The sequence below is a fragment of the Muntiacus reevesi genome, chromosome 6 (assembly GCF_963930625.1).
Source record: "Muntiacus reevesi chromosome 6, mMunRee1.1, whole genome shotgun sequence".
Lineage (NCBI taxonomy): Eukaryota > Metazoa > Chordata > Mammalia > Artiodactyla > Cervidae > Muntiacus > Muntiacus reevesi.
The window spans coordinates 22,353,196-22,378,854 of record NC_089254.1 but is presented as its reverse complement, the minus strand read 5'-3'; the positions used below and the strand labels follow the sequence as shown (position 1 = coordinate 22,378,854).

The window sequence follows — 25,659 nt, the reverse complement described above, 5'->3', positions numbered from 1 at the left end:
GTAATAATCCTGACACATATCAGTGAAAATAAATGTTATATTTCAAAGGTCCATCCAAAGAATACTTTAAATAGTAGTTATTTTTCAGTGAAGGTATGACTTCTTCAGCCAGGGTTGCTTAGAGTAGGGGTCCCCAAACCCTGAGCCATGGACTTGCACCATGGAAGAATTGTCTTCCATGAAACTAGTTCTTGAGGCCAAAATGGTTGGGGACTGCTAACTTAGAGCACATATTTTTAGCACATTTCCCTATAAAGCTGCTGATAAAAAGTTTGTTTATTTGCATATTCATACTTTACTTGTCAGGATCCAGACCTCAATAGTTCAGTCACCATAGCATTGTTCCTTTGCAGGTAACTGCAGTCATCATTATAGTAAGTTTTAAATAGGCAAGGGCAGGTATTTGAAAAGATATAGAGAAAAAATAAGTAAGAACTACACATTGTCTAGACTCTTGGGAAAGACCTTTTTCAGGTATCAGATTCTTATTCTAGGGAAGCTATTTTACAACTCTATAAATTATAGATAACTCATAGCAAGGTAAAATAGCTCTTTTTGTAGACATGTAAATTCTATCCTGTCTAGCTCCCTCTTTCACATGACAAAAATCAATTTGAGATCCCATTGCACATTTTAATATTTTGTAAATGTGCCTGTTTTTCATATTCTTTTTTGACCCAGTTATAAAATCTGCCTGGTTTCCTCATTGAGTTCAACCCCTAACAAGTGCTCATTTGTATATCTAGATGACATTCACTTTATTTTTTCCTGAAAATTATCTTTTTAAAAGAAAATAGTCATTTCTATTTGAAAATATGATGGAGAATTTCAGTATAATGATATCAGTGCAATAACTTCATCAAATTTTTATCTGCTGATTTTGTCTTGGGTATCAGGCAATAGCATTTCTAATAACATTTAGTATCAGTACTAAATTGAATAGGGATAATGATCAGATTACCACTCCAGTATTCTTGCCTGGAAATTCCCATGGACAGAGGAGCCTGGTGGGTTACAGTCTGTGGCATTCCAAGAGTTGGGCATGACTTAGCAACTAAACAACAACAGTGATCAAATTAGAAATACCAATTGCTGTGCCATTTTGAGTTTTCTTCATATTTTTTAGGCTTAGAAGAAATTGAATTTCAATAATTTCTTTAAAATTTGGTCATTCATTTAAAGTTTGCAAAGTTATTGGATGCCAACTTCTATGCTTCTCCTATGCCCATAAGATCTTTAAGTGGTGTTGGTGGTTAAATGAAGTATACAACTTAACTAAATAAAATGCTTGATTTTCTGAGTATATCTGGGATTTACATGAATCTGTGTACATGCATACATACACACATGCATATTTGGAGACATTTTAAGAAATATGAATGCATATTGTAATTATTTTATCAGTTTAGATTCTCTGCATGTGGTGATAGTTTTGTAATTATGTAGAACAAAGTCCTTGTTTCTAGGAAACACATACTAAAGTATATAGGTGTAAGATTTCTTGCTATTGCAGTTTCAAATGGTAAAAAAGTGTTTAGAAAGAGAGAGGGGGATAGACAGGAGAGAAAGCATATATGGCCAAGTGTAAGTAGAGGTAAAGATAAAGAGATGCCTGTGGTATATTGTTGCCATTTTTGTAGGTTTAAATTTTCATTATTAAGAAGATGTGGAAACTATTATTCATTTAAACAAAGGATAAGTTGATAGATGTAGCAATTTGCTCTGTAACCAAATATCCAAGTAGGGTTGTTAAAACTACTGAACATTTCTAATCATTAGTCAAATAAGTTGCAGAAGGAGGCTTACACAGAAAAAGGCTCTGACTTTAAGGGACTATTTGGGTGAGTGTTAGGAAATCACCAAATCTCCATTCATTCATATACTCTCTGTCTGTTTCTCTCTCATACACACACACATTTTCTTTCTTTTCCTCTGTTTTATTTTTAAAATATTTTTAGCCTTTGTCTAAGTTTGCTGTCTGATTTCCAGAATCAAAATTGAGGCTACATCTCAGAGATCTGTAAACTAGTTAATTAAATTGATCACCAAATTGTGAGTAACCTCACCAAAACTACTGTTATCAGATACTGCCCAGAATAGTTGTATTCATAACAGAAACACTATTCATTCCAAAATGCTTTGATAGAGTGAATGAAGCATAGCAAAGTAGACCAATTTGAAGCTTATATCTTGCCTTCTCCTCCAAAGATAGCATTTTAGACCAAAATATTTCAAAGAACAATGATGGGGAAGATTAGAGATTTTATTCTCCAAATGCAATATCTAATCATAAAATCATTATTTAAGTTTTCTATTTGTTCTTTGTAAATTTTGAGATAATTTGAAGATAAAGAAGGTCTTGCTATATGAACACTGAGAATTTTTGACTTTTAAATTGATAGAAATTGTTATGAAATTGATAAACTGCTTAACATGTGTCTAGCAATAAATGGGTAATTGATAGATATTGGAAGAGAGATAAAACTGTGTTCCTTATGTAGAATTTTTCTCCAGGAGAGTAAATGGGTGTTCCTTGAAGGAAGCAAATTTTAAATTTAATTTTATGAGTGGCATGTTTAGCATTCAACCGCACAATAGTTTTTTTTTCAAAAGAGCTCCCATGTGTTTATTCTCTTTAAAAGGAATTCTACAGTTTATTTCCATTATGTCTGCAAACAAAAGCAAAGTAGTATATCCAGCTCATCAGAAAGATGAAAAAATATCAGACTTGACTGCTGAGAAATCACGACTCTGTATTTGATTTTTCAGGGGGAAAGAGAATTATGCATATGGTTGCCACTATTTGCCCTTTGTCTCAGTGAGGGAAATAAAGAATTCAAAGAAAAAAGCCAGGAGCAATTTTTAAAAAAAATCATGTCATTTTTCTTCCCCCTCTCTTTCTGTGATTATGATGTAGGTAGAGTTAGTTCATGAAAGTCACCTCTGCAGAAGTCAGCATTATCAGCCAGTTTCCAGAGTTTTGATAGATGACTTTAAAAAGCTGAGCTCTGGCTCAAGGAACTGACAGATGGACTTTAATTCCAAAAGGGTTGGAATAGATTCATGGAAATCACCCTGTAACTCTGATCCGGCACACATGTCCTCAATATCCAGAAGCCAGATAGGGGCCAAATGATTCTTCTACATTTTCTATTGGCCCAGTACCAAAGAGGCACACTGATTCAGAAAAATTTTAAATAAGTTTATCCAATTTGCCTCTCTTTCTAATCTTTGAGGGATGTAAAAGGAAACTGAATTGTGAAAAATTCTAATATCTTGATTTTGTTTTTCCTCTTCTACCAAATTTATTGAATACTTTTATGGTTTTCATTGTTTTATAAAATTTATGAATATCATTAACAAAAATAGCATCATTATAAGCCTACTAATCACTTTGGAAACCTACTTTATTGAAAATTAGATTAATTGTATTTATTTTAAGGGACATGTGTTAAGAGCCATATATGATGAAGTTAATAATAATAATAATAAGCATGCATTGAAATCAATAATGAGTTCTAGACTTGGTTTTTACAATCAGTTCTAAAACTTAAATAGTTTTAAAATGAGGTTAATTTTCTATAGAAATAAGTTGCAAATCCACACTTAATGTAACATTTCTAGACTGATGTGCTTAGTTGCTCAGTCATATCCAACTCTTAGCAACCCCACAGACTAGCCACCAGGCTCCTCTGTCCTTGGGCATTCTCCAGGCAAGAATACTAGAGTGGGTTGCCATGCCTTCCTCCAGGGGACCTTCCCAACCCAGGGATGGAACCCCAGGTCTCTTGCATTGCAGGCGGATTGTTTACTGACTGAGCCATCAAGGAAGCCCTTCTAGATGGATACAATATATTATTTATTACATACATTGTATTGTATTACATGTAAAGACTAACTTTGGTATGCTTAAAACAGTACATTAAGTGCTTTAGAGGGAAACAGATTGAATTGGGTATTTTTTCTGCATGAGATATTCCATAGCCATCTCTGCAGGCAATATGTAATAAAAGCAGTAAAAGAAACAAAAGTGGAAAATCTAGAGGTTTAGAGAAGTTAAGTGAGATTATGGAAGATTCCATGAAGGAAGTAACATTGAAGCACATCTTGAAGAATAGGTGAGATTTAGAGAAATGGGGTTGGAAGAGAAGAGAATTAGAAGAGAGTATGAGGAGAGCAGAACAGCAGGAAAGATCCAGGGTATATTTAGGAAGTAAGTAATAAACTGGTTTTTCTGAAAATATGCCAAGGGATTATCAGGAGAGTATAAAAATATTTTCTTATGTATTGATTCCTTGGGGAACTCATTCACTCTCGTAGTTAAATCCCCTATAATCCTTTACATCCATATTTTATCTCTCTATCCCCACAGCCAAAACTATTCTAGTTCTGGCCACTGTCATCATCAGCTTATGGAGACAGCATCCTAACAGGTCTCTCCCACAATGTGCCAGGCACTACCCTCCGCACCATAGCTGGGTGCTGCAGAAGAAAGAGAATCCTGTCACTTCGTGATGAAAATCCCTCAGTTGCCTTCCCTGTCTTGGGCAAACCTTACCTCTCTCTACACTTTTCCTGCACTTTGGGCGTTAGACCTCCCTGAATTCTTTCAGGGAGTGGTCTTTTTTTCTCCCTGGATTCATGTCTCTGGACCCCCAGTTTTCCCTTCTTTTTCCCACTGGAAAACTCCCCTTTATCTCTGATGTTTAAAGAGCATTTTGTTTAATCGTGCCATCACTCCTTTATAAAGAGTTAGTTGAGGAAGTAATATGTTCCAGGCACTTCCTTCTTTCAAGACACGCCTTGATCTCCCGGACTGTGTTTTGTGGCCCCAATACACACAGCATCCTCTATTGTCATTGTCTGTGCAGTGACCTGTATTAACTAGTCCCATACAATCTCATATGAGTAGAAATAGCCTGATGAAGGTTGATGAATATTGCATTGATAACCCATGCATGAATGTAATCAAACTTGAGCAGAAGTTAATAAACCTATATCAGTCTTTCTTGTACTACACATGATTCTACCAGATTTTCCTGATTTGAATGATCTCCTACTCAATTTATCTCATGTACCTCATACTTTTGTAATGGTATTCTCCTACAAAGTCATCCAATGAGTTATCTATTCTTCAGTCTGGTTTTGAAAAGCCCCCATAGAAAGACTTCTTTTTCAAATTTTCTTTCACTCTCAAATAAGTTCAAAGAGAGTCAGGCTAGCTCCCTCTCCAGCAAGGATGACCATGGACCCCTCGTTTCAATTGTGTTACTTTTTCTCTCCACCCCAAGTCCAATCTACTGCTCAGGCCCAGGGGAACATCATTTCTACTTTGAACTTATCCTGAACATTCATGGGTCTCATTAGCTTCCTCTTTTTAATTAAAAAATACTTGTAAGCTATAATTTTTCAGAAATATGGGGGAAAAATCATGATTTAACACTAACCAAACTTAGAATGAAAATTTTTATAGTCATCAACTATAGTCACTATGTTACGCATTAGATCCTCAGATCTTATTCATCTTATACCTGTAAGTTTATACCCTTTCACTAACATCTCCTTGTTCATTCATTTTCTAACCCATCTCCTACTGGTAACCACAATTATATTCTATTTTTCTTTCAGTTCAACTTCCTTTCTTTTATCTTGGGTTTCATATGTAAGTGATATCATGCAATATTGGTCTTTCTATGTCTGACATTTCAATTAGCATAATACCTTCAGGATGTATCCATACATGTTGTCACAAGTAGTAGGATTTTCTTAAATTTTTGGCTGAATAATTTATCATATTTTCTTTATCCATTCTGTCAGTGAGCATTTAGATTATTTCCATATCTTGGCTATTGTGAGGCTTCAGTGAATGGGACTGCAGATATCTTTCTGAGATAATTAGTTAATTTCCTTTGATATGATATATTACTGGAAGTGGAATTGTTGAATCATGTTGTTTTATCTTCTTTCACTATCACGTTAGTTCTAGTACCTATATTGCATGCATTACATTCCTAGATAAGTACTAGGAATGTTGTGCATGCCCTATAGATGTGTATTAGTCTGTTGATCCTAGAACTTCCAACTCTGCCAGGCAATAAGTAACTCTTAGTTTTTTGTTTTATATAAAAAGAACATAAACAATATTATGGGCTTCTCTGGTGGCTCAGTGGTAAAGTATCTCCTGCAATGTAGGAGCTTGCAGGAGACATGGGTTCGATCCATGGGTCAGAAAGATCTCCTGGAGAAGGAAATGGCAACCCACTGCAGTATTCTTGCCTGGAGAATCCCATGGACAGGGGAGCCTGGCGGGCTACAGTCCATGGGGTCACAAAGAGTTGGACACAGCTGAGTGACTGAGCAGCAGAAAGCAATAGTATACTTGATTTCATCTGACGTATTCTTAATCCAATGTGCAATTTGATCAAGTGGTATTTTTTATATTGTTAGACTAACTTTTTACAATTATAAGATTTTATATTTTATTTCATTTTATTCCTATTTATATGTAATACATATAAAATTTCACTCAGAAGGTTTGGCTTGTTCCTTTACCATAAAAATATAATTATTATGGTATGAAAATCAAGACCGCTGGAACTTAGTATTACTCACAAGTAGATCTGTACATTTGTGGCTACACTTAAAAAAAAGAAATGAGAAGAAAAGGAAAAGAATAAAAGAAAAGAAATCCGTTAAAATCATAGCCATGGAGAAAGTTTAGTTTTCTAACTCCCCTTTAAAACTTCCCTATAAGAACAGGCAACCCCTTCATAGACTTGAACAGAGATGAGGTATGAGCACAAAGCCATGAATTCTCTGATTGCTATTTGGCCTGAAGGTTTGCTGGAAGCATCACTGTCCTAGTTAGACTGTTTTCCAGCTTCTAAATGTACTAGAGCATGATTGTATTATGTGTTGACCCTGATTTATGTTGAAAACCCAGGAACATTTTTTCCAGAAGAACTGCTTTGTGTATGTGTGAGTCTTTGAGGCCTGGCCCCATCTGAGAGTTGACTGGCTCACCTCCGTGTACTGTTCATTTATTCAGATGGTTGGACTCAAAAGGAGGAATCTTTAAATATCCAGTGGTATTTTAGTGAAATAAATACTGTGAAGCAGATATGGGTTGTTTAAAATGTATCACTATGATGTAATATGTCAATGCTCAATTAGACGTTTGCATGCACCTTAAAAAAATCCCGTCTCCAGAGAAAAACTGATTGTCATAAGACCATGTTTCAGTTAAACCCACATCCCAAGCATTCTGAGTTCCAAATTCCTGAAACCCTCAAGTTAATGTCTTCCATGTTGTGGGGTTAATTTACATAAAGTTCTGGAGCTCCTGCTGCACTATTTCAAATCTTGGTAGCCTTGATATTCTCCACAGTTCTATACACAAATAGTATAAGCTAGTTTTCACAGAGACAAGTTATGATTATCGGCAAGAATTAGTTTCATACAGTGATCTCTCACCATATTGTATCAGAACTTTACCCAGGCCCCCTTATTTCTGAACTTCGTTTTGCAGTCCCTATAAAACACATCTGTTCCACTGTGTGTTTTGAAAATTAAATGTACTAATATCATTCTGACTGACCCGGCCACCAAACTCATGTGGGAGAAATCCAGTCCACAACCCAAGCTGTGTTGAGACTTCAGGTCCTGTGGGAGCTTGTAGCTCAACTTCACCACAGCAAAGAAAAAAATAAATAAATAAAGAGAAAAAAGAAAAAAAAAGGAAAAAGAAAGAAAAGTAACATTTCTGAATACATGTGTTTTCTACTGATAACAGCATAGAAAAACTGAGTCAGTTATAATGCCCTTCCATCGATATCCATCCTGATGCAGTTTTCAAGCGTCATGATAAGTCATCTCATCATGAGCTTCTGTGAAGTTTTTCTCTATAATTCCAGCTTTATAACAAGGGAAATCCCTATGCTAAATACTCTGTGATAGACTGGTTTAATATAGAAGAACATAATTAGGTAAAGAAAAAGATAATATTCCAACCTAAAATTAGTCAGCTCATAACAGAGAGTGGATACATGTCACACTGTAACAGAATTTGAATTGGATTTATTCATGTGAATGTTTGAAATAAAGCTTCTGGCTGCATAGGTCTTAAATGATCATGCTGTCAAAGATGCAGTTAGAAATAGCAGTGAGCGCTAAAAGTTGAGGGCAGGTAAAGTGTTAGTTGCTCAGTCAACTGTAGGCCACCAGGCTCCTCTGTCCATGGGATACTCCCGACAAGGATACCAGAGTGGGTTTTCATTTTCTTCTCCAAGGGAGCTTCGGATCAAACCCAGGTCTCTTGCATTGCAGGCAGATTCTTTACTATCTGAGCCACCAGTTAAAACATCATTTTAAAACAAAATTTTTTATTCCAAAGAAGTCAAGCTAAATATTCCCCTGCATATTAAGGTAAAGATGAGTAACATCGTATGTGCGTATGTGCTGCTCTCAGCATTTGGAATTTAATGCTAAATCCTAGATGAACTCCGACATATTTGACCCTCACGAAAGTAAACACATTCATCTAACATGTATTACTAGAGTAGTAGAGATTCAGTGTTAAAAGGGAATAAACTTTACAGATAACCAGAAAACAATTTAGAGCTTATTATCCATTTCCTTCCTTCCTTTTTCCTTCCCTCCCTCTTGTCCTTTCTTTTCTTTTCTTTTTTTCCGGCTAAGTTTTCCACTTAATCAAACGGCAAGATTGGTTTAGTTTATCAGACATCTACATACTTTCCTTTGATTACTCTCTTCAGTAGCACAAGGGTTCTCAAACTTGAGTGCATGAAGGAATTACCATAAAGGGTTTTGTGTACATAACACCATGTGTATTATACTATATGGGTTATTTCAGGGAATTCCTAGGGTAATTTTAAACTCTGCACAACTTCTGTTGCATGTGCTAACTTTAGAAGCTAACCAAAGAGGTTCCACTTGCCTTTACTTACTTATGAAAATTATTAACACATTTCCCTAGAATCCAGAAAATATACCTTTTGGCATAATTATAAACACATTTATAGCTACAAAGATGCTTTCTGAAAACTCATAATGTACTAAGGTATACTTATTCCTTTATTCAATATCTTACATTGGTTATAAATTTCCCCCAGAATTTTTATAATACTGGTGTCTTTTTTTCTTTTCTTTTTTATTGAAGGATAACTGCTTTACAATCTTGTGTTGGTCTCTGCCATACATCAACATGAGCTAGTCACAGGTATACATATGTCGCCTCCCTCCCGAGCCTCCCTCCCATCTCCCTCCACATCGCGCCCCTCTAGGTTGTCAGAGCACTGGGTTCGGTTCCCTGTGTCACACGGCAAGTTTCCACTTGCCATCTATTTCACACGTGATAGTGTATATGTTTCCATGCTACTCTCTCAATTTGTCCCACTCTCTCCTTCCCCTTCCACAAGTCTGTTCTCTATGTCTATTTCTCCATTGCTGCCCTGCAGATATGTTCAACAGTAACATCTTTCTAGATTCCATCAGTTCAGTTGCTCAGTCGTGTCCGACTCTCTGCGACCCCATGAATCGCAGCATGTCAGGCCTCCCTGTCCATCACCAACTCCTGGAGTTCACTCAGACTCATGCCCATCGAGTCGGTGATGCCATCCAGCCATCTCACCCTCTGTCGTCCCCTTCTCCTCCTGCCCCCAATCCCTCTCAGCATCAGGGACTTTTCCAAGGAGTCACCTCTTCGCATGAGGTAGCCAAAGGATTGGAGTTTCAGCTTCAGCATCAGTCCTTCCAACGAACACCCAGGACTGATCTCCTTTAGGATGGACTGGTTGGATCTCCTTGCAGATTCCATATGCATGTGTTAATATATAATATTTGTCTTTCTGTCTTACTTCACTCTGTATAATAAACTCTAGGTACATCCACCTCATTCGGACTGACATAAATGTGTTCTTTCTTATAGCTGAGTAATATTCCATTGTATATATGTACCACAATTTCTGTATCCATTCATCTGTTTTAATGAATTCAAGTAATAATCTCTCTTCCCCCATCCCTTCTCATCTTTCTTTCTCACTGGAGAAACAATTGACCCTGAATTAAGGGCTAGGTAAAAATTAAAATTTTGAAAGCTTCATTTAGTAACATGACCTAGAGACTACATTAATGGTGAAACTTCATTTTTCCCCCCACCTCAACTTTCCTGAAATATGATTGCTATTTCTTGGACTATATACACAAAGAGGCAAAGTATTTACCTCTGAAATTACTGTTGTCCTTAAAATTCGTCATTTACCAATAACTATCAAAATTGTCCATTACTTGTTTTTATTTCAGTATATGTCTCTGCAAATTTTCTAAGAATCACTGCTGCGGCTACTTCTCTGTACCTTTTTGATGATGTCCACTAAGTTATTTTTTCAAAGATGAATATAGCAGGTCTTAACTTTCTAAATTTCAGGCATCAGAGTGCCAGAAAGTCAGCTTATGTCCAGGAAGAAGCTTAGGGATCTTGATATTTAGAAATGCACGATTTGGGAATCATGTTTCCCATCCTTTGCCAGTCTCTTCACATATTCCACATGTGTAAAGAATGATTTTTTAAAAGTTTTTTTTCCCCTGTCATTTCTGCTGTTATTTCAATTACCTTACTGTGGCAGTAATTAGGGCAAGATGAAGAAATACTGTGTTCTTTTTATTACAAATTTAATTATTTGGGGGAACTATTCTGTGAACTTTCTACCATTATAATATTGTCTTGGCCAATTCTATTATTTTTCAGATAATAGAACTAAGAATAAACTTTAGAGATTTTCTATTTTTATTCTCTCATTGAACAGAAAAAGAAACTAAAGAAACAGATATCCTGAGAAAATAAAATGACTCAACCATTTTATGACAGAAAGGACAAGAACCCAAGTTTCAAGGCTCTCAGGCCTGTGTTTTTCCCAAGTTATCAAACTTTGCTACGTTGAAGGCTCTTTATCCTTATGATAGGAGTTTTTTAAGGTGAATGGATAAGAAGATCCATTGGAATGAAAGAAGTAAAAATTATAATTTCTATTTATAGTTGTTTTAGCCTATCTTTCTTTGAAAAGAAATTTTGTTTTTATATGTCTTAGAATACATAGATAATGATTTAAGTAAAAAATTGTAGAGGTAAATATAATGAGGGGGAATAACTGTTATGATGTATTTTCAAACAAAGTTTGGAAAGCACTAATCCGCCTGCAATGCAGGAGATGCAGGATTAGTCCCTGGAAGACCCCCTAGAGGAGACCCCCTAGAGGAGAAAACAGTAACCCATTCCAGTAGTCTTGCCTGGAATATTCCATGGACAGAGGAGCCTTGCCAGGGTGTCACAAAGAGTCAGACACGGCTGAGCAGCAGCAGAAACATCAGTAGTGATGATAACAAATCAATAATATCAACTAAACTGTTGACATTTGTTGAGGCATTTCACATATGAACTTGTAAATAATGTTATATTAATATTAATTTAATTACTCCAGTAACTCTGAAAGATTATCCGTGCTCTTCAGGTGAAGCTACTTAGGCATACCAGCATTAAAAAACTTGTCCAGTGAGTGGATTAACATAACTCTGTGACTGACCTTGCTTTAGTAAATCATTTTTATTTTATATTTAACTTCAATATTGTGAAGAAAATTTGACCTGAAGATTCGTAAATAACATATATACATATATATATATACACACACACACACACACACACACACACACATCATATATATATATATATATGCTCAGTCACTCAGTTGTGTCCAACTCTTTGTGACCCTGCAGACTGTAATCTACCAGGCTCCTCTGTCCATGGGATTTTCCATGCAAGAACACTGGAGTGGGTTAACATTTTCTCCTCCAGGGATATGGATATATATATACATACATACACCAGTCTTTAACAAGTATGTTCATGAAAAACTATGAAGTTCTAAGTTCTATGAATTCAGGGCCTATACTGCTCACCAGTGAGTTCTGGCATAAAACAAGAGTGTGATAAATATTCGTGAACTGTATAGTACCCAATGGGGACAGATTCAATGTAATTTTTTTATATGTACATTCACCTTTGAACTAGGACTCACACAACTATTTCTTATGGATGCCACATCTAGCACTAAATAAATAATCTTTTAACAGTTCTCAAAAATATGTATTTTAAGAAATGCCACCATTATGGAATTACTTATTTATTGTAGAATTTTCAGAAAAACATTATCCATTATATTACCCAGGATCCCTCTGGATAGCATCTGTATAAAAAACCAACTATTTTGACACAGTTTTAACTATGCAAAGGAAATTTAATGGAACATGAGGGATCAAAACAGTAGTTTGGCAGTAGGTGTGGGATGGAGGATCATTAAAAATTATTACTTTTTCCATACTTTTGTTTTAAATAAAGAATTAAGGACATTTTAGGATATTAAAAGATATAGTTCAGAAGGTTGGCGTTACGAAAATTCATTAGGAACATCGAACTTCCATACTCTTACAGGACGAGAAACATAATGGAAATACTCTAGACAATGATCAATCTATAATTGTTTTTACCCACTGAAATCCTACCCTACTTGCAGCTATTACATGCAAGTTTTAAAAGCATCATTTTAACTATGACCATCAATGACACAGAGCTGGCATTTATAAAATCTCGAATGTTCCAAATTCTGCCTATAATTTATATCTCTTTATCTTTCACTCTGTTTTCATTTTTAATTTATTGAATCTTTTTAGCACAAAAGTTAACACACTTTAGTCATCTTGTATCTTTAGATAGCTTTAAAATTTAGAGAAAATGAGCCAATATTCACCATAATCTTATGAAAATTAGGGACACTACTCTTCCCATTTTATAGAGGCAGAAACTGAAATTCTAAGTAACCTCTGGAATAAAATTAACTTGAGTTGAGACAACCCTATCTTCTTATTCCTTTTCCAGAGTTCTGGTTTGACTAAGGTCACTTTATGTCCCAAGTTAATTCCAATGTGTAAGTGGTTTATCACTCTTAGCCTCCACTCATTCATCCCTGATATTCAGATTTCCTGTCAGTAGCTTTGTTTTTGGATTTACAAGTGGTCACTTTGTCCAAAAATTTTTTTCTAGAACAATTTGAAAAACATTCCCTCTGTTGTTTTTATTCTGTAGCATTTGTTCTTTGAAAGAGTCAAATTTAAGATCCATATCAAAGAATATATAGTGCATCTTGGAGGTAAGAAAATTATGGCTAGACCAATAGATATATTGAAGAGAATTGGCCTAGCCAAACATTCATTTTTGTGAATTAATGAGGTAAGAATAAATGAGTAATGTGTAAGGTAAAAAAATTAAATGCAGTTCTGTTCTTTGGAACAGGGATATCACTTTGTTGTACCGGAAATTGAGCAGTCATGTAGAAATATAGATAACTGAAACTCCAATTCACTTCTTACATTGTTCATATAGATTCTTGATCTAATATTTCAAATACAGAAAACATTAAAAAATAGTAAGCCTGTATGTGTATGTGAACTATAGGCATGAGTGAGTTATTTAAACCTTTCAGTTTTCAACTGTCAAATCCAAGAAGTAGATTTATATTTATACTTTTTAAGCCAGGAAAACTCATCTTAATTAAAATGTAAATCAACATCTTCTCTTGGTCTTTGGACCTGATATTAAAATAAAGAGAACCCTATGTGATAATGCAACATCTGATTGTCTTTTTGCCCAGAGTTGTGGGAAAAACTAAGAAATCAAGTGAATTGAGTGCACATTTTGACCTTGCTGTTTCATAAAGAAACATTGACCAGCCCCGTAATGTGGAAATTTCACATCTTTCCAATTCTCTCGTATAATTTGAACTCTTTCCCAGCAGCTCATGTTATCATGTTTCCTTTAATAATCCTTGCTTTCATAATTAAAGCCATTATTAGTATTATCCTCATCACCAGCATTTCTGTTGTCATTATCACTATTTGGAGCAGAGAAGATGCAGGGTTTTTGTACAGGCTCACACCATTTTTATTATAGCTTAAAAGCTAGAAAATATGCTCTTTGAATGCTTGTCGTGTTTATGTAATCAGCTCCTACATTGCCAAGGCTTATTGAAAACAGCTGGGTGCCTGCTGCCTGCCTCACCCTTTGTTGGAACTGTTGCCAGAACAGGTAGTCAGAAATGGAAAGTAAGGAAAAATTCAGGCATCTGGGTGTCTCTCAGGAAAGCAGCTGTGGCTTCCTTAGGAAGCAGTCATTGTTTCCCATCAGCCAAGACTCTGTATCCCCTTGGGTCCAGTTTTGGCATGGCTGGACTAGGAGGATGCGGTTTATGACTTAGGACTTACGCGAGAAAGCATTTGGGCAGTCCCATCTCTGGCAGAACATTGAGAGAAACTCCCCCAAGCTGCAAGCCATATGTGAGCTGTTGGCCTTCTATTTAGCCTACTCTGGGAAGTTCCCATTTACTGAGGCTCTAATCGGTCCTTTGACACAAGCAAAAACAATACAAAAGGATCTTTGCAAAACATATCCTTCCAAGATATACTGTCCTGTTTTTAAAACCAGACATCACTATTATTTCTGTAAACATGGCATTTCCCACCAACCCCCCACCTCCCCACAAATGAACTCATTTCTTTAAGAGACTTGTTTGGTTTCCTAGATAGAAGGCAAGTACAAAGAACTTTTCTTTTTTTTAACAGTAGGGTCAAAGTCCTGGATGAGCAGTGTTGAATGATATTCTGCAGGCGCAAATATATTCTATTCCAGATATAAATTTTTGTACATCAAGTTTTAAAAGTTATTTATGTGTTGATTTATGTCAGAGACATGCCAGGAGCACTGCTATGTAGGATATACTGAGAATCAATGTGCTATTGTGGTAGGGTTATATAGCAAGGAATTCTCATTTACCAGGAAAATGGCATTTTGATGGATTAGGACTATATGATGTCCTTGATAGTTTTTGTTGAAGCAAAGCTCTGATTTTAACATGTAAATACTTTTCATTTTAGTAGTCAGAAAGGGCACAAGAAAGGTGTGGTACTTTGAATTTTAGATAAAATATCATGTTTTTTTAGCATTACGAGAGTCCTGTTAGGACACTTAAGGACCATGATTAATCCAGCAACATTTTATTCAAGAATCTTCAGTTTCAAAACATACTAGGTATGAGGCAAACAAGTTTATGCCAATGTGAGGCATATTTGGGAAAACTAAAGTTTTATTTCTAGTTGTAACTAGACTTATTTGCAGAAATATAAAAGTAAAAATTATAATAATAATTTTTAAATTCATTGGATTATACTTTTTAAAAAAGTGAAGTCATAGCACACATTGCAAGGAATCAGGTTATTTTTAATGGTTTACCCATTGCTAATTTTAATACATAAAAATGTCTCAGTGCAGAGTTAAACTAGGTAATGTTCATTGAGTTCCTTTATTTTTCCTACTCTTGTTTTATTCTCAACTTTTTAGAAACCAAAACAGACTATCCTTAACATTTTTCATTGCCCTGATTTTTTCCCTTCTCACATTCATAAAAAATTTTTTAAAATGTGAAGCTCCATAATAAGTGTAAGAGGAAGGTTATGAGTGTAAAAAGACTCTATCCACAAAATATATCTTTCCTAAGATGTTTTCCCAAAAGAATGGTCATCATTCATCTGAATATTCATTCTCACAAGTGATACCTGTTCTGTTATTAATTTGACTTTATTATAACTCTGTCTTCATGTCTCCATATTGTTTACCATAGTTCAAGAAAATTTTATAAAATTTCATCATTATCATTAAGAACTTGGACAATTAGAAAAATATAAAGTGAGGCTTCTGTTTTGACAAGTATTCTGATCATACTTTGAGTATAAGTCATGTCTTATCAACTTTGGTTGTCTAATTTTCCTCTATGTGTTACTTGTGGTAAGTTGGGTATTTGTACCTGTCCTTTTGAAAAACTTCAACCAAAAAACTAATCTGGAAAAAACTGAGAAGAGGGAAGCCTGGATATTGAGAGTATATGTATTAAAATATTTAGAAAATTTAGAGAAATTATTTAGGAAATCAATGTAAATTGAAGATGCATCTTTGCATATAAGGAAAGATAAGAATGTAGTAAATAATCAAAGAAAGTGAAGGTGTTAGTCACTCAGTCATGTCCAGTTCTTTGTGACCCCATGGACAGGCAGCTGGCCAGGCTCCTCTGTCCATGGAATTCTCCAAGCTAGAATACTGCAGTGGGTCGCTATTCACTTCTCCAGGGGATCTTCCTGACCCACAGGTCAAACCTGGATCTCCTGCATTGTAGGCAGATTCTTGACCATCTGAGCCACCAGGGGCTTAAAAATCTGTGTTACTAGATGGCCAGACTCATAGAGTAATGGTTGGCAATGCTGGAAATATTTAAAATAATATGTCTATATGCACACTTTATTCATAACTTTGAATTCAGAGAGGGAAAAGTCCACAGATGTTTTTGGGAAATGCAGCATCTATTTTCACTTTATGCTAATTATGGCTTATTCAGCTTCCACCAGATGGTTTTGTATACACAGTAGCTAGTTCATGCCAACTGTCTTCCAGTATATTCTCTGAATTATAGGTAGGTTTTGGAGACCTCTAAGTGATCTCCAATCTTCTTACTAATACTATGGCTTTCACATGTCATTGTGATATCTCCAAGGTGGTCTGAGTAAACAGTAGGATATCTATAGGAATATCCTGCTGAAAAGGAGAAACAAGTTCTTGAGCAATTTAGATTTTAAGAAGTGAATAAATTATTGTACACAATAGGAGTTAGTTATCTCTGGGGAACTGAAGAAATGGTTGCAATAAAGATTCTGCTTTTGTTGTCTAAATTACTTAGTACTTTTTTGGTCATGAATCTTTGCCCCCCCCACTGAGTAGAAAAATAATAAAATACCTGATTTTTCTGATTTTGGAATTCAGCTGAATTATTTTAAAACTTTGTTTATTTTGTGTGTGTTTTCTTTTTAAAAACATGATTGTGGTATGTTTAGTGTATTCTCTTGTTTAAACATTAATTTCAGAAAATATTTAATGCTTGAGGAAAACATATATTCTTTTCAAATAAGCCACTGTTAGTACATGGACATTCACATGAACTTTCTTTTCATATTGTTATTCCTTAATTAATAACATTAATATATACGTTTAAGCAAATGTAAAATTATACTGTTTGATTTAGTGTCTAAATAGTAATGAATCTTTATAAGACTTCATATTAAACGTAGCTGTGATTATACTTTCCCTTATATAGAGTACAGAAATAAAAACAGAACACAAGACTTCCAAGTAAAAGGTGCAGTGTCTAGAAATATTTCTCTTAAAGCCTTTTGTTTGTCTCCATATGACTCAGTATAGCCTGTGTATGAACAAAATACTGAACAATATATTTGAATGTTTTCATTTCAGAAGGACCGTCAATACATGTGGCTTCACTTTCTATTCTAGTTCTGTTTGTGTTTATTTCTTCTCTTGCATTCATAGGAAATAGAAATATTTTGTATCCATTCAGGTCTGATTTTAAATCCCTATCTATATAGTAGACAGTAGTCATCTTTAATAAATACACGTTGTTCAAAAGTATACTTAGCAAAGAATTGGTTTTATTTTTCTTCACATGATTCAGTAAAACTTCTATATGTTTATTGTATTTCCCTTAAAAGAAACTGTTGCTGTTGTGGTTGTTCCCCTTGTGTTAAATAGCCAGGTAACTTGTATCTTATGGACTTCATCAATATCAGAGAAAGAATTTTTAAATAAAAATATACTCTTCACTCTCTAGGGTGTGATTTGTTAGTGATACTAAATAGGCACATTCATTCCAGAAGAATTTTAGGAAATCAACATGGAGGTCTAAATTTGGCTGAAAATGTACACGGTGAAGTACAATCATACTTTGGAGATATTACAGATTTGGTTCCAGAACCCCACAGTAAAGGGATACTGCACTGAGTTACACAAATTTTCTGGTTTCCCACTGCATATAAGTTATGCTTACAGTATACTCTAGTTTCTTAGGTGTATAATTCAATCATGTCTTTAAAAATTTTATATACCTTAATTAAAAATGCTTTATTGCTAAAAATGCTAACCATAACCTAAACCTTTACTGAGTTATAGCAGTACCATTGAAGACCAAATATCACCATAACAAATACAATAATAATAAGAGTGAAATTTGTGAGAACTACCAAAATGTGATACAGAGATAGGAAGTAAACAATTGTTGTTGGAAAAAAATAACACCTATAAACTTGCTCCATGCAGATTTGACACAGATTATACTGTACTGATTTCAGACCATACTACAAAGCTACAGTCATCAAAGCAGTATGGTGCTAGCTCACAAACAGGAATATAGATTATGGGTTAATCTAGACCCATTAATTATATATAGCCAAACATATGTGACCCAAACAGACATTTAGATCAATGGAACAAGATAGAAAACCCAGAAATAAACCCAGACATTTCTGGTCAATTAATCTGTGATAAAAGACGCAAGAATATACAATGGAGAAAAGACTATCTCTTCAAAAAGTGGTGCTGGGAAAATTGGGCAGCTACATGTAAGATAATGAAATTAGAACATTCTTTTACACCCTATATAAAAATAAACTGAAAATGGATTAAAGACATAAATGTAAGACTGGATACTATAAAACTACCAGAGAATAACATAGGCGGTACACTCTTTGACATAAATTACAGTAGTATTTTTGGGAGGATTCATCCCCTAGAGTAATAGAGACAAAAACAAAAGTAAACAAATGGGACCTAATTAAACTTAAAGCGTTTGCACAGTAAATTTAGTCTATAAACAAAATGAAGAGATGACATATGGAGTGGGAGAAAATATTTGCAAACAATGCTACTGATAAGGGATTAATTTCAAAAATATAGAAACAGCTCATATAGCTTAATGCCAAAAAAAGCAAACAACCCAAACAGAAATGGACAGAAGGCCTAAACAGACATTTTTCCAAAGAAGGCAAACAGATAGACAACAAGCACATGAAAAGATGCTCAACATCTCTAATTATTAGAAAAATACAAATCAAAACTAAAATGAGGTATCACTTCACACCAGTGAGAATGGCCACCATTAAAATATCTACAAATAAATGTTGGAGAGGGTGTGGATAAAAGGAGCCCTTCTTCACTGTTGGGCTTCCCTGATGGCTCATTCAGCCAGAATCTGCCTGGGTTTGATTCCTGGGTTGGGAAGATTTCCTGGAGAAGGGAATGGCAACCCACTTCAGTATTCTTGCCTAGAGAATTCCATGGACAGAGGAGATTGGTAGGCTACAGTCCATGGGATTGAACAGCATTGGAAATGACTGGGCAACTAATAATTTCCTTTTATACACAGTTGGTGAGAATGTAAACCGCTGCAGCCACCATGAAGAACAGTATGGAGGTTCCTTTGCAAAACTAAAAATAGTATTACCATATGATCCTGCAATCCCACCCTTGGGTGTATATCTAGAGAAAACCATAATTCAAAAACATGCCATTTTCAGGAGCACTGCTTACAGTAGCCAAGATAGAGAAGCAACCTAAATTTCCATTGACAGATTAATGCATAAGGAAGATGAGGTACATATATACAATAGAATATTGTTGTTCAGTGGCCCAGTTGTGTCCAACTCTTTGCGACTCCATGGACTGCAGCAAGCCAGGCCTCCCTGTCCCTCACCATCTTCAAAAATTTGCCCAAGTTCATGTCCATTGCATCTGTGATGCCATCCAGCCATCCCATCCTCTGACACCTCTTCTCCTACGTTCAATCTTTCCCAGCATCAGGGATCTTTCCAATGAGTCAGCTGTTTGCATCAGACGACCAAAGTATTGGAGCTTCAGTTTCATCATCAGTCCTTCCAATGAATATTCAGGGCTGATTTTCCTTAAGATTGACTGGTTTGATCTCCTTGCTGTCCAAGGGACTTTGAAGAGTCTTCTCCAGTACCACAGTTTGAAGGCAATAGAATATTACTCTGCCATAAAAAAGTGAGATCATACTATTTGCAGCAACATGGATGAACCTAAAGATTACCTTATTAAGTGAAGTAAGACAAATATTATTATATGATATCACTTATCTGTGGAATCTAAAAATAGAACACAAATGAAATTATTTATGAAACAGAAATAGACTCACAGACATAGAAAAAAATATATGGTTACCAAAGAGTATAAAGGGGGAGGGATGAGAGAGAAATTAGGAGTTTAAGATTAACATATATACACTACTAAATATAAAATAGATAGCCAACAATGACCAGCTATATAGCACAGGGAACTATACCAGGTATCTTGTAATAACCTGTAATGGAAAAGAATCTGAAAAAGAAGATATATATATGTGTATAACTGAATTACTTTGCTGTATACCTGAAATTAGAACAACATTGTAAATTAACTGTATTTCAATTTTTAAATGTTAAAAAAGATTAGATGCCAGATTTGCTCCATTTTTAGTAAGGTCTCTATCTGACAGGGAGGAGCAGCGCAATGACATGTCAGTTCCCACTGACATTTTATTATAGATTAATGGTTCAGATTAGCCACCTGCCAGATGATGAACTTTTGGGAAAGGGGTGGAGAAAACGTGGAGAGCATCTGTACAGGCCAAAGATCAAGCATCATAGTCTAGGGCTCCGGGAAGTCAAGGAAATAGCCTGAAGACAAGGGCCACTAATGATGTGTTACATGGGGAGGGCTTGACACCAAGAGTGAACTTCCTCTGTTTCATATTTTCAATCCAGCTGTTAAAATCATGGGACCTGCCCAGACCTAGAGTAAAATAAGTGTTCACTGAGTTTGTTTATGTATCCGGAAACATCATATCTAGAGATTAGGGAAGAATATTGTTAAAAAAAAAAATGCTACGGTTGCCATTTACTCTTACACTAGCCTAAGTAGCGATTCTCCTGCCTTCATTGTACAAATAGTTGATTGAGAAATATTTTAATGAATATTTTATCTTGAATGACACCTTTAACCTGATCAAATATAGAGAACTAAAAGGAACAGCCTAATACAAAAATTGAGAGAAAGATTGGTTGAGGGAAAATTTTAAATGAAATGACTGTAGTAATCAAGTGATCATACTGAGTCCATGTTAAATAATTTTCCATGTTAAAATTATATATGAAATACATGTTTAGATCTATTATATATATAAATACATTGAAAATATAAAAGCAAATCAGTGTTTTCTTACTTAACTATTTTCTAATAAAACAGGGTGTCTAGTTCAGTCATGGATATTTTGAGAAGGACCTATTCATTGTGTTTACTTTCTATGATCCTGTGCCAATTTGGATTTCATTATATATTTAAAGAAACCCACTTTCTGCTTGAAATATTGATTGTGAAAAGGTCTTAGAAATCCAGTAGTTACTGGCCAAATATATAGGTGATTACGAAAAGAGAAAATGAATTCATTATTGATGTACATGTTCACTGAGCTGATTTTCCAGGATGTGTAGTTTGATTTTCTGGAGGCCATTAAGTAAACAAAAAATATCATGCCAGTTCTGATATTTAATATTTCATGATTAATTTTCTTATATTTAATATTTACTCCTTGGTAAAGCACATAATTATGAGCTCCCATTGCTCACCAACAAACTGTTTGCTAATTCTCCAAGTTCCCCATGAAAATAAAACATTATAATCTAGTAAAGGCACCTAAAACAGTGCCCAGCCCAAGCAAGGGTCTCGTTGCACATTAATCTTAAATGTGAATCTGATCCCTTTCTTCATTAGCTTTTCTTCTCCATCTATTTGGAGGGGTAACACATGGGGCCTGAAAAAAAAAATAGGAAAGCAAAAACAGAAAGCAAAACCACAAACTGTGCAGCATTGCATTTTTTTGGTAAGAAGCTCAATTGTATCCAACTCTTTGTGACCCCTTGGACTGTAGCCTGCCAGGCTCCTCTGCCCATGGAATTCTCCAGGCAAGAATACTGGAGTGAGTTGGCATTCCCTTCTCCAGGAGATCTTCCCAACCCGGGGATCGAACCCAGGTCTCCCTCATTACATTCAGATCCTTTACCATCTGAGCCACCAGGAAAGTCCTAAAAGAACTTTGGTTAATTGGAAAAGACAAGATCCCTGTGTTTCAGTTAGGACAACTCCTTAAGAAAGTAGGACTGGAATTATAGTTTCAAAAGTAGAAAGATATAGTTGAGAGGTAGTGAATTAACAGCAAAGGCATGTACTAAATTATAATCTTTTTCATTCTCTTGTTAGATCAAAAGTTCTTAATATTCAGAGACCCAAGATGAAAGTACAGATCATCTATCTGGTAGGGAGTAGGGACTAGAAGAATTATGACAGACACAAAATTGTACATACAGTTTTACAGATTTCACTGAAATCATACTCCCTAGACTTCAACCAATGAAATAATCCATGTGACCCTAGGCACTAGATTCAAAACCAATAAAAACTTTTACTGCCAAATATATTTCAGATCCCAGTGCCTTGCCCAGCACAAGTTGCTCAATTAATATTGTGGACCTAAATTAAATTATTTACACTGATATCATAGATTTATCATCTCCGTTCCATTTGAAGGCTGTCTTCTCGGCTATCCCTCTTTCAGCACTGACCCATATTTGTATATAAATGCAATTCACTGTGCAGTCTACTACCTTTCACAAATACTTCCGTTTCTTGATACTTCTTTACTTGGTACTACCATGAGAACTCCCATGAGGTCATTTTACTTGAATCACAGTCAAAAGAAACAAAATAAAAACCAGTCTTTAAATAACCTGCATTTGATTTCTGAGGCAACTCCAGAATGTTAATGTTATTCTTAACGCCTGCCTCAATATAACTTTTTATTTTATTCTTGCTACATTTTTGTATACTGTTGATGTTGTAGGCTGGAAGTAATACATGGATTTGAATAAAACTATCACATTAGTTAATATGAAGCATAATGGTTCTGTAGAAAAAGAAGGTTCATATGAAACTGAACGACCTATAATCTAATTATCCATCTAATCTAAATATCCAGGTTTAGGCAGCTCTTGTTGTTATTTTCATATCCAGGCTTTAATAGCAAAATCACAGCAGTTCAAGGTATTTTCTGTGACTGCATGACTGGCCTCAGCTAACGGCCTTGGCTTCATTTTAGTCTGTAACCCCAAACATTCCCCATGCCTTCATCTTTTTACTTAAACATGTTTCTTTGTATGCATTTTACTGGATCTTTCTGTAACAGTGATCTTTTAGGGAAGAGGCATAGAGTCATATTTTAATCTTTTGAAGAAATTTATACAATAAAAGAAAATATTGAGAAACTTTCACAGCTATCCACATGTCCCCAGCTGTTTGAACATTTTTCATCATCACTCTAATAACACCTAAAATGGGGATCGTGAAAGTAATCATATAGCTTAATTTAATGCATAGATAAAGGGAAAGGTTGACTTTAGAAACCTCTGAGGTGTAAGGACTATGCCTAATTGTTACCTCAAGAAGAGTCAAAGAACCATGTCTTTGGGTCATTATGGCATTTAGATGACACACAGAAATTCTGCAACCTGTGAATTCTTACTGAGGATGGCTGAATTATTCTTGCTAGGATTATAAGAACTCAACAATTTTATTTGGCTAAATTTTGATGATTTATTGGGAATATGTGGTGTCACTTGAAAGCAAAAGGAATAAACTCAGTGAACTCTTATGGCTGCTTATCATGATTCAGCAATTTCTTAAATTTTAAAGAGAATTTTGCAGTTACAGTTTTATATATGGTAAGATCAACAGACTAAAAAGTTAAGTCAGCAGTCTTAGAATTTAATTCATGTTGGGTGAAGTTCATGATATGATAGGCCACATTGCCTCAGAGAGGAATGACTTCTTAATAACAATTTTATTTCTCCTTTTCCAAAGGCTTCTTAAACTATATAAATATAGTACAATATAAACAACATGCAGTATGTTGCATGTTGCAAATGCCAGAAGACATCTTCCAAGTGCCGGAAGACAGTTCTGTTTCATTCACTAATTTTATAGCCTCATCCCTAGAAATGACCCAGATCTATGAGGGTATTTTTTTTTAAGCCGCAGAAACAAAACTTCTTAACCCTACTCTTCATATAATGTGTTTTAAGCTGGATTGGCTAAATTCTATCACTGAACAACTGCTAGGTTCAATTTGAATAATTTAATTGCTTAAAATATGTGTATTCACTTTCCCCTAGAAAAGTATTTCTAACTCAGTTGAACTGAAGTGTTGAATCCATTTTAATTGTTCTTCCTCTCTGTGTTTTATTTCCTCAGATTTTTTTTTCCATCTGCATTGCTTTCTGGGGAGTAAGGAGTGTGAAGCAACTTGTCTCAGACCCTTGGAGATAACCTACGTTTGTACCCAATTCTCTTGTTTTAATCATTTGTCCACAATTGTAATATGTTACTAGTGTCTATGGAAATATAATTGTCTTATATAATGATTGTATGAACAGTTTTTCTAATGAAAGGTAGATAACATCTATATGCTCTTGCTTCTTTTTCACATTTATCATTCTCTATTAAAATTAAAGTCAGCTGCAGTTACTTTATTCCTAGGGTGGAAAGAAAATGATGTCAAATAGAATGATATTACATACACTGATAACATCTAAGCCAATGAGTATGAGAAGAAGTAATAAAACTTCAAAACAGCTGAAAGAATGAAGATTTTATTTTCATTGGTTTGACAATTTTTCACTTGCTCTCTGCTAAAATTGTGCTTGGAAACATATTTGTTGTCATAAAGATGTATTACATGAGTTGTCTGCCTAAGGCTAGGTTTACCTTTGAAAACCATATAACGTAAGGAGTAACATTACACAAAATGACATCACCGACATGAAAATGAAGAGGGTTTGTCAGAATTCATTTATTCAACAGATTATTTGTGATGCATATGTATAATATGTTTGGTCATTTTAATCTGGCAGATTGAGGGGTGTGGAGTATTTCTGCATTATTTTAAATTGTCTCACATCATATTAATAAGACTCTCTAAATAAAATTGCCCCAGGTGCAGTTCTATGTACAGCCCCATTCTGTGTACATTTTTCATGGGAATTGTAAAAATTTGCCATGTGTTTTATTAGGAGGTAACTGACAGAGATAAACAGGAAATGGTTCAAACTTTCCTTCTTCTAGTATTTCTTAGATTTTTTTGTTGTTGTTTAATTTTTTTTTCTATATTGAAGGATAGTATCTTTACAAAGTTGTATGGGTTTCTATGCAAATCAGCAATGCAAATCAGCTCTAAGTATGTATATACCACTTCCCTCCTGAAACTCCCTCCCGCATTCCTCATCCCACCCCTTTAGGTCCTTACAGATCACCAGGCTGGGCTCCCTGTGTTATGTAGCAGCCCCCCACCAGCTGTCTATCTTACACATGATAGCGTATATATGTCGATGCTACTCTTTTAATTCATCCCACCCTCTCCTTCTCCTGCTGTGTCCACAAGTCCATTCTCTACATCTGAGTCTCTATTCCTGCCCTGGAAGCATGTTGATCAGTGCTGTTTTTCTGATTCCATATGTATGCATTAATATGTGATATTTGTTTTTCTCTTTATGACTTATTTCGCCCTGTATAACAGGGTCTAGGTTCATCCACCTCAG

General features: G+C 35.1%; 1 protein-coding gene across 1 annotated transcript in view; it reads left to right on the top strand.

The window, feature by feature from the left end:
* Window positions 1-25,347, top strand: part of AGMO (alkylglycerol monooxygenase) — a 359,152-nt gene extending 333,805 nt beyond the window's left edge. The window contains exon 13 of the mRNA XM_065938980.1: window positions 24,317-25,347. Within this exon, the coding sequence (XP_065795052.1) occupies window positions 24,317-24,391 (75 nt within the window). The 3' untranslated portion in view covers window positions 24,392-25,347. The remainder of the gene's footprint in view (window positions 1-24,316) is intronic.
* The last annotated feature ends 312 nt before the right edge of the window (window positions 25,348-25,659 follow it).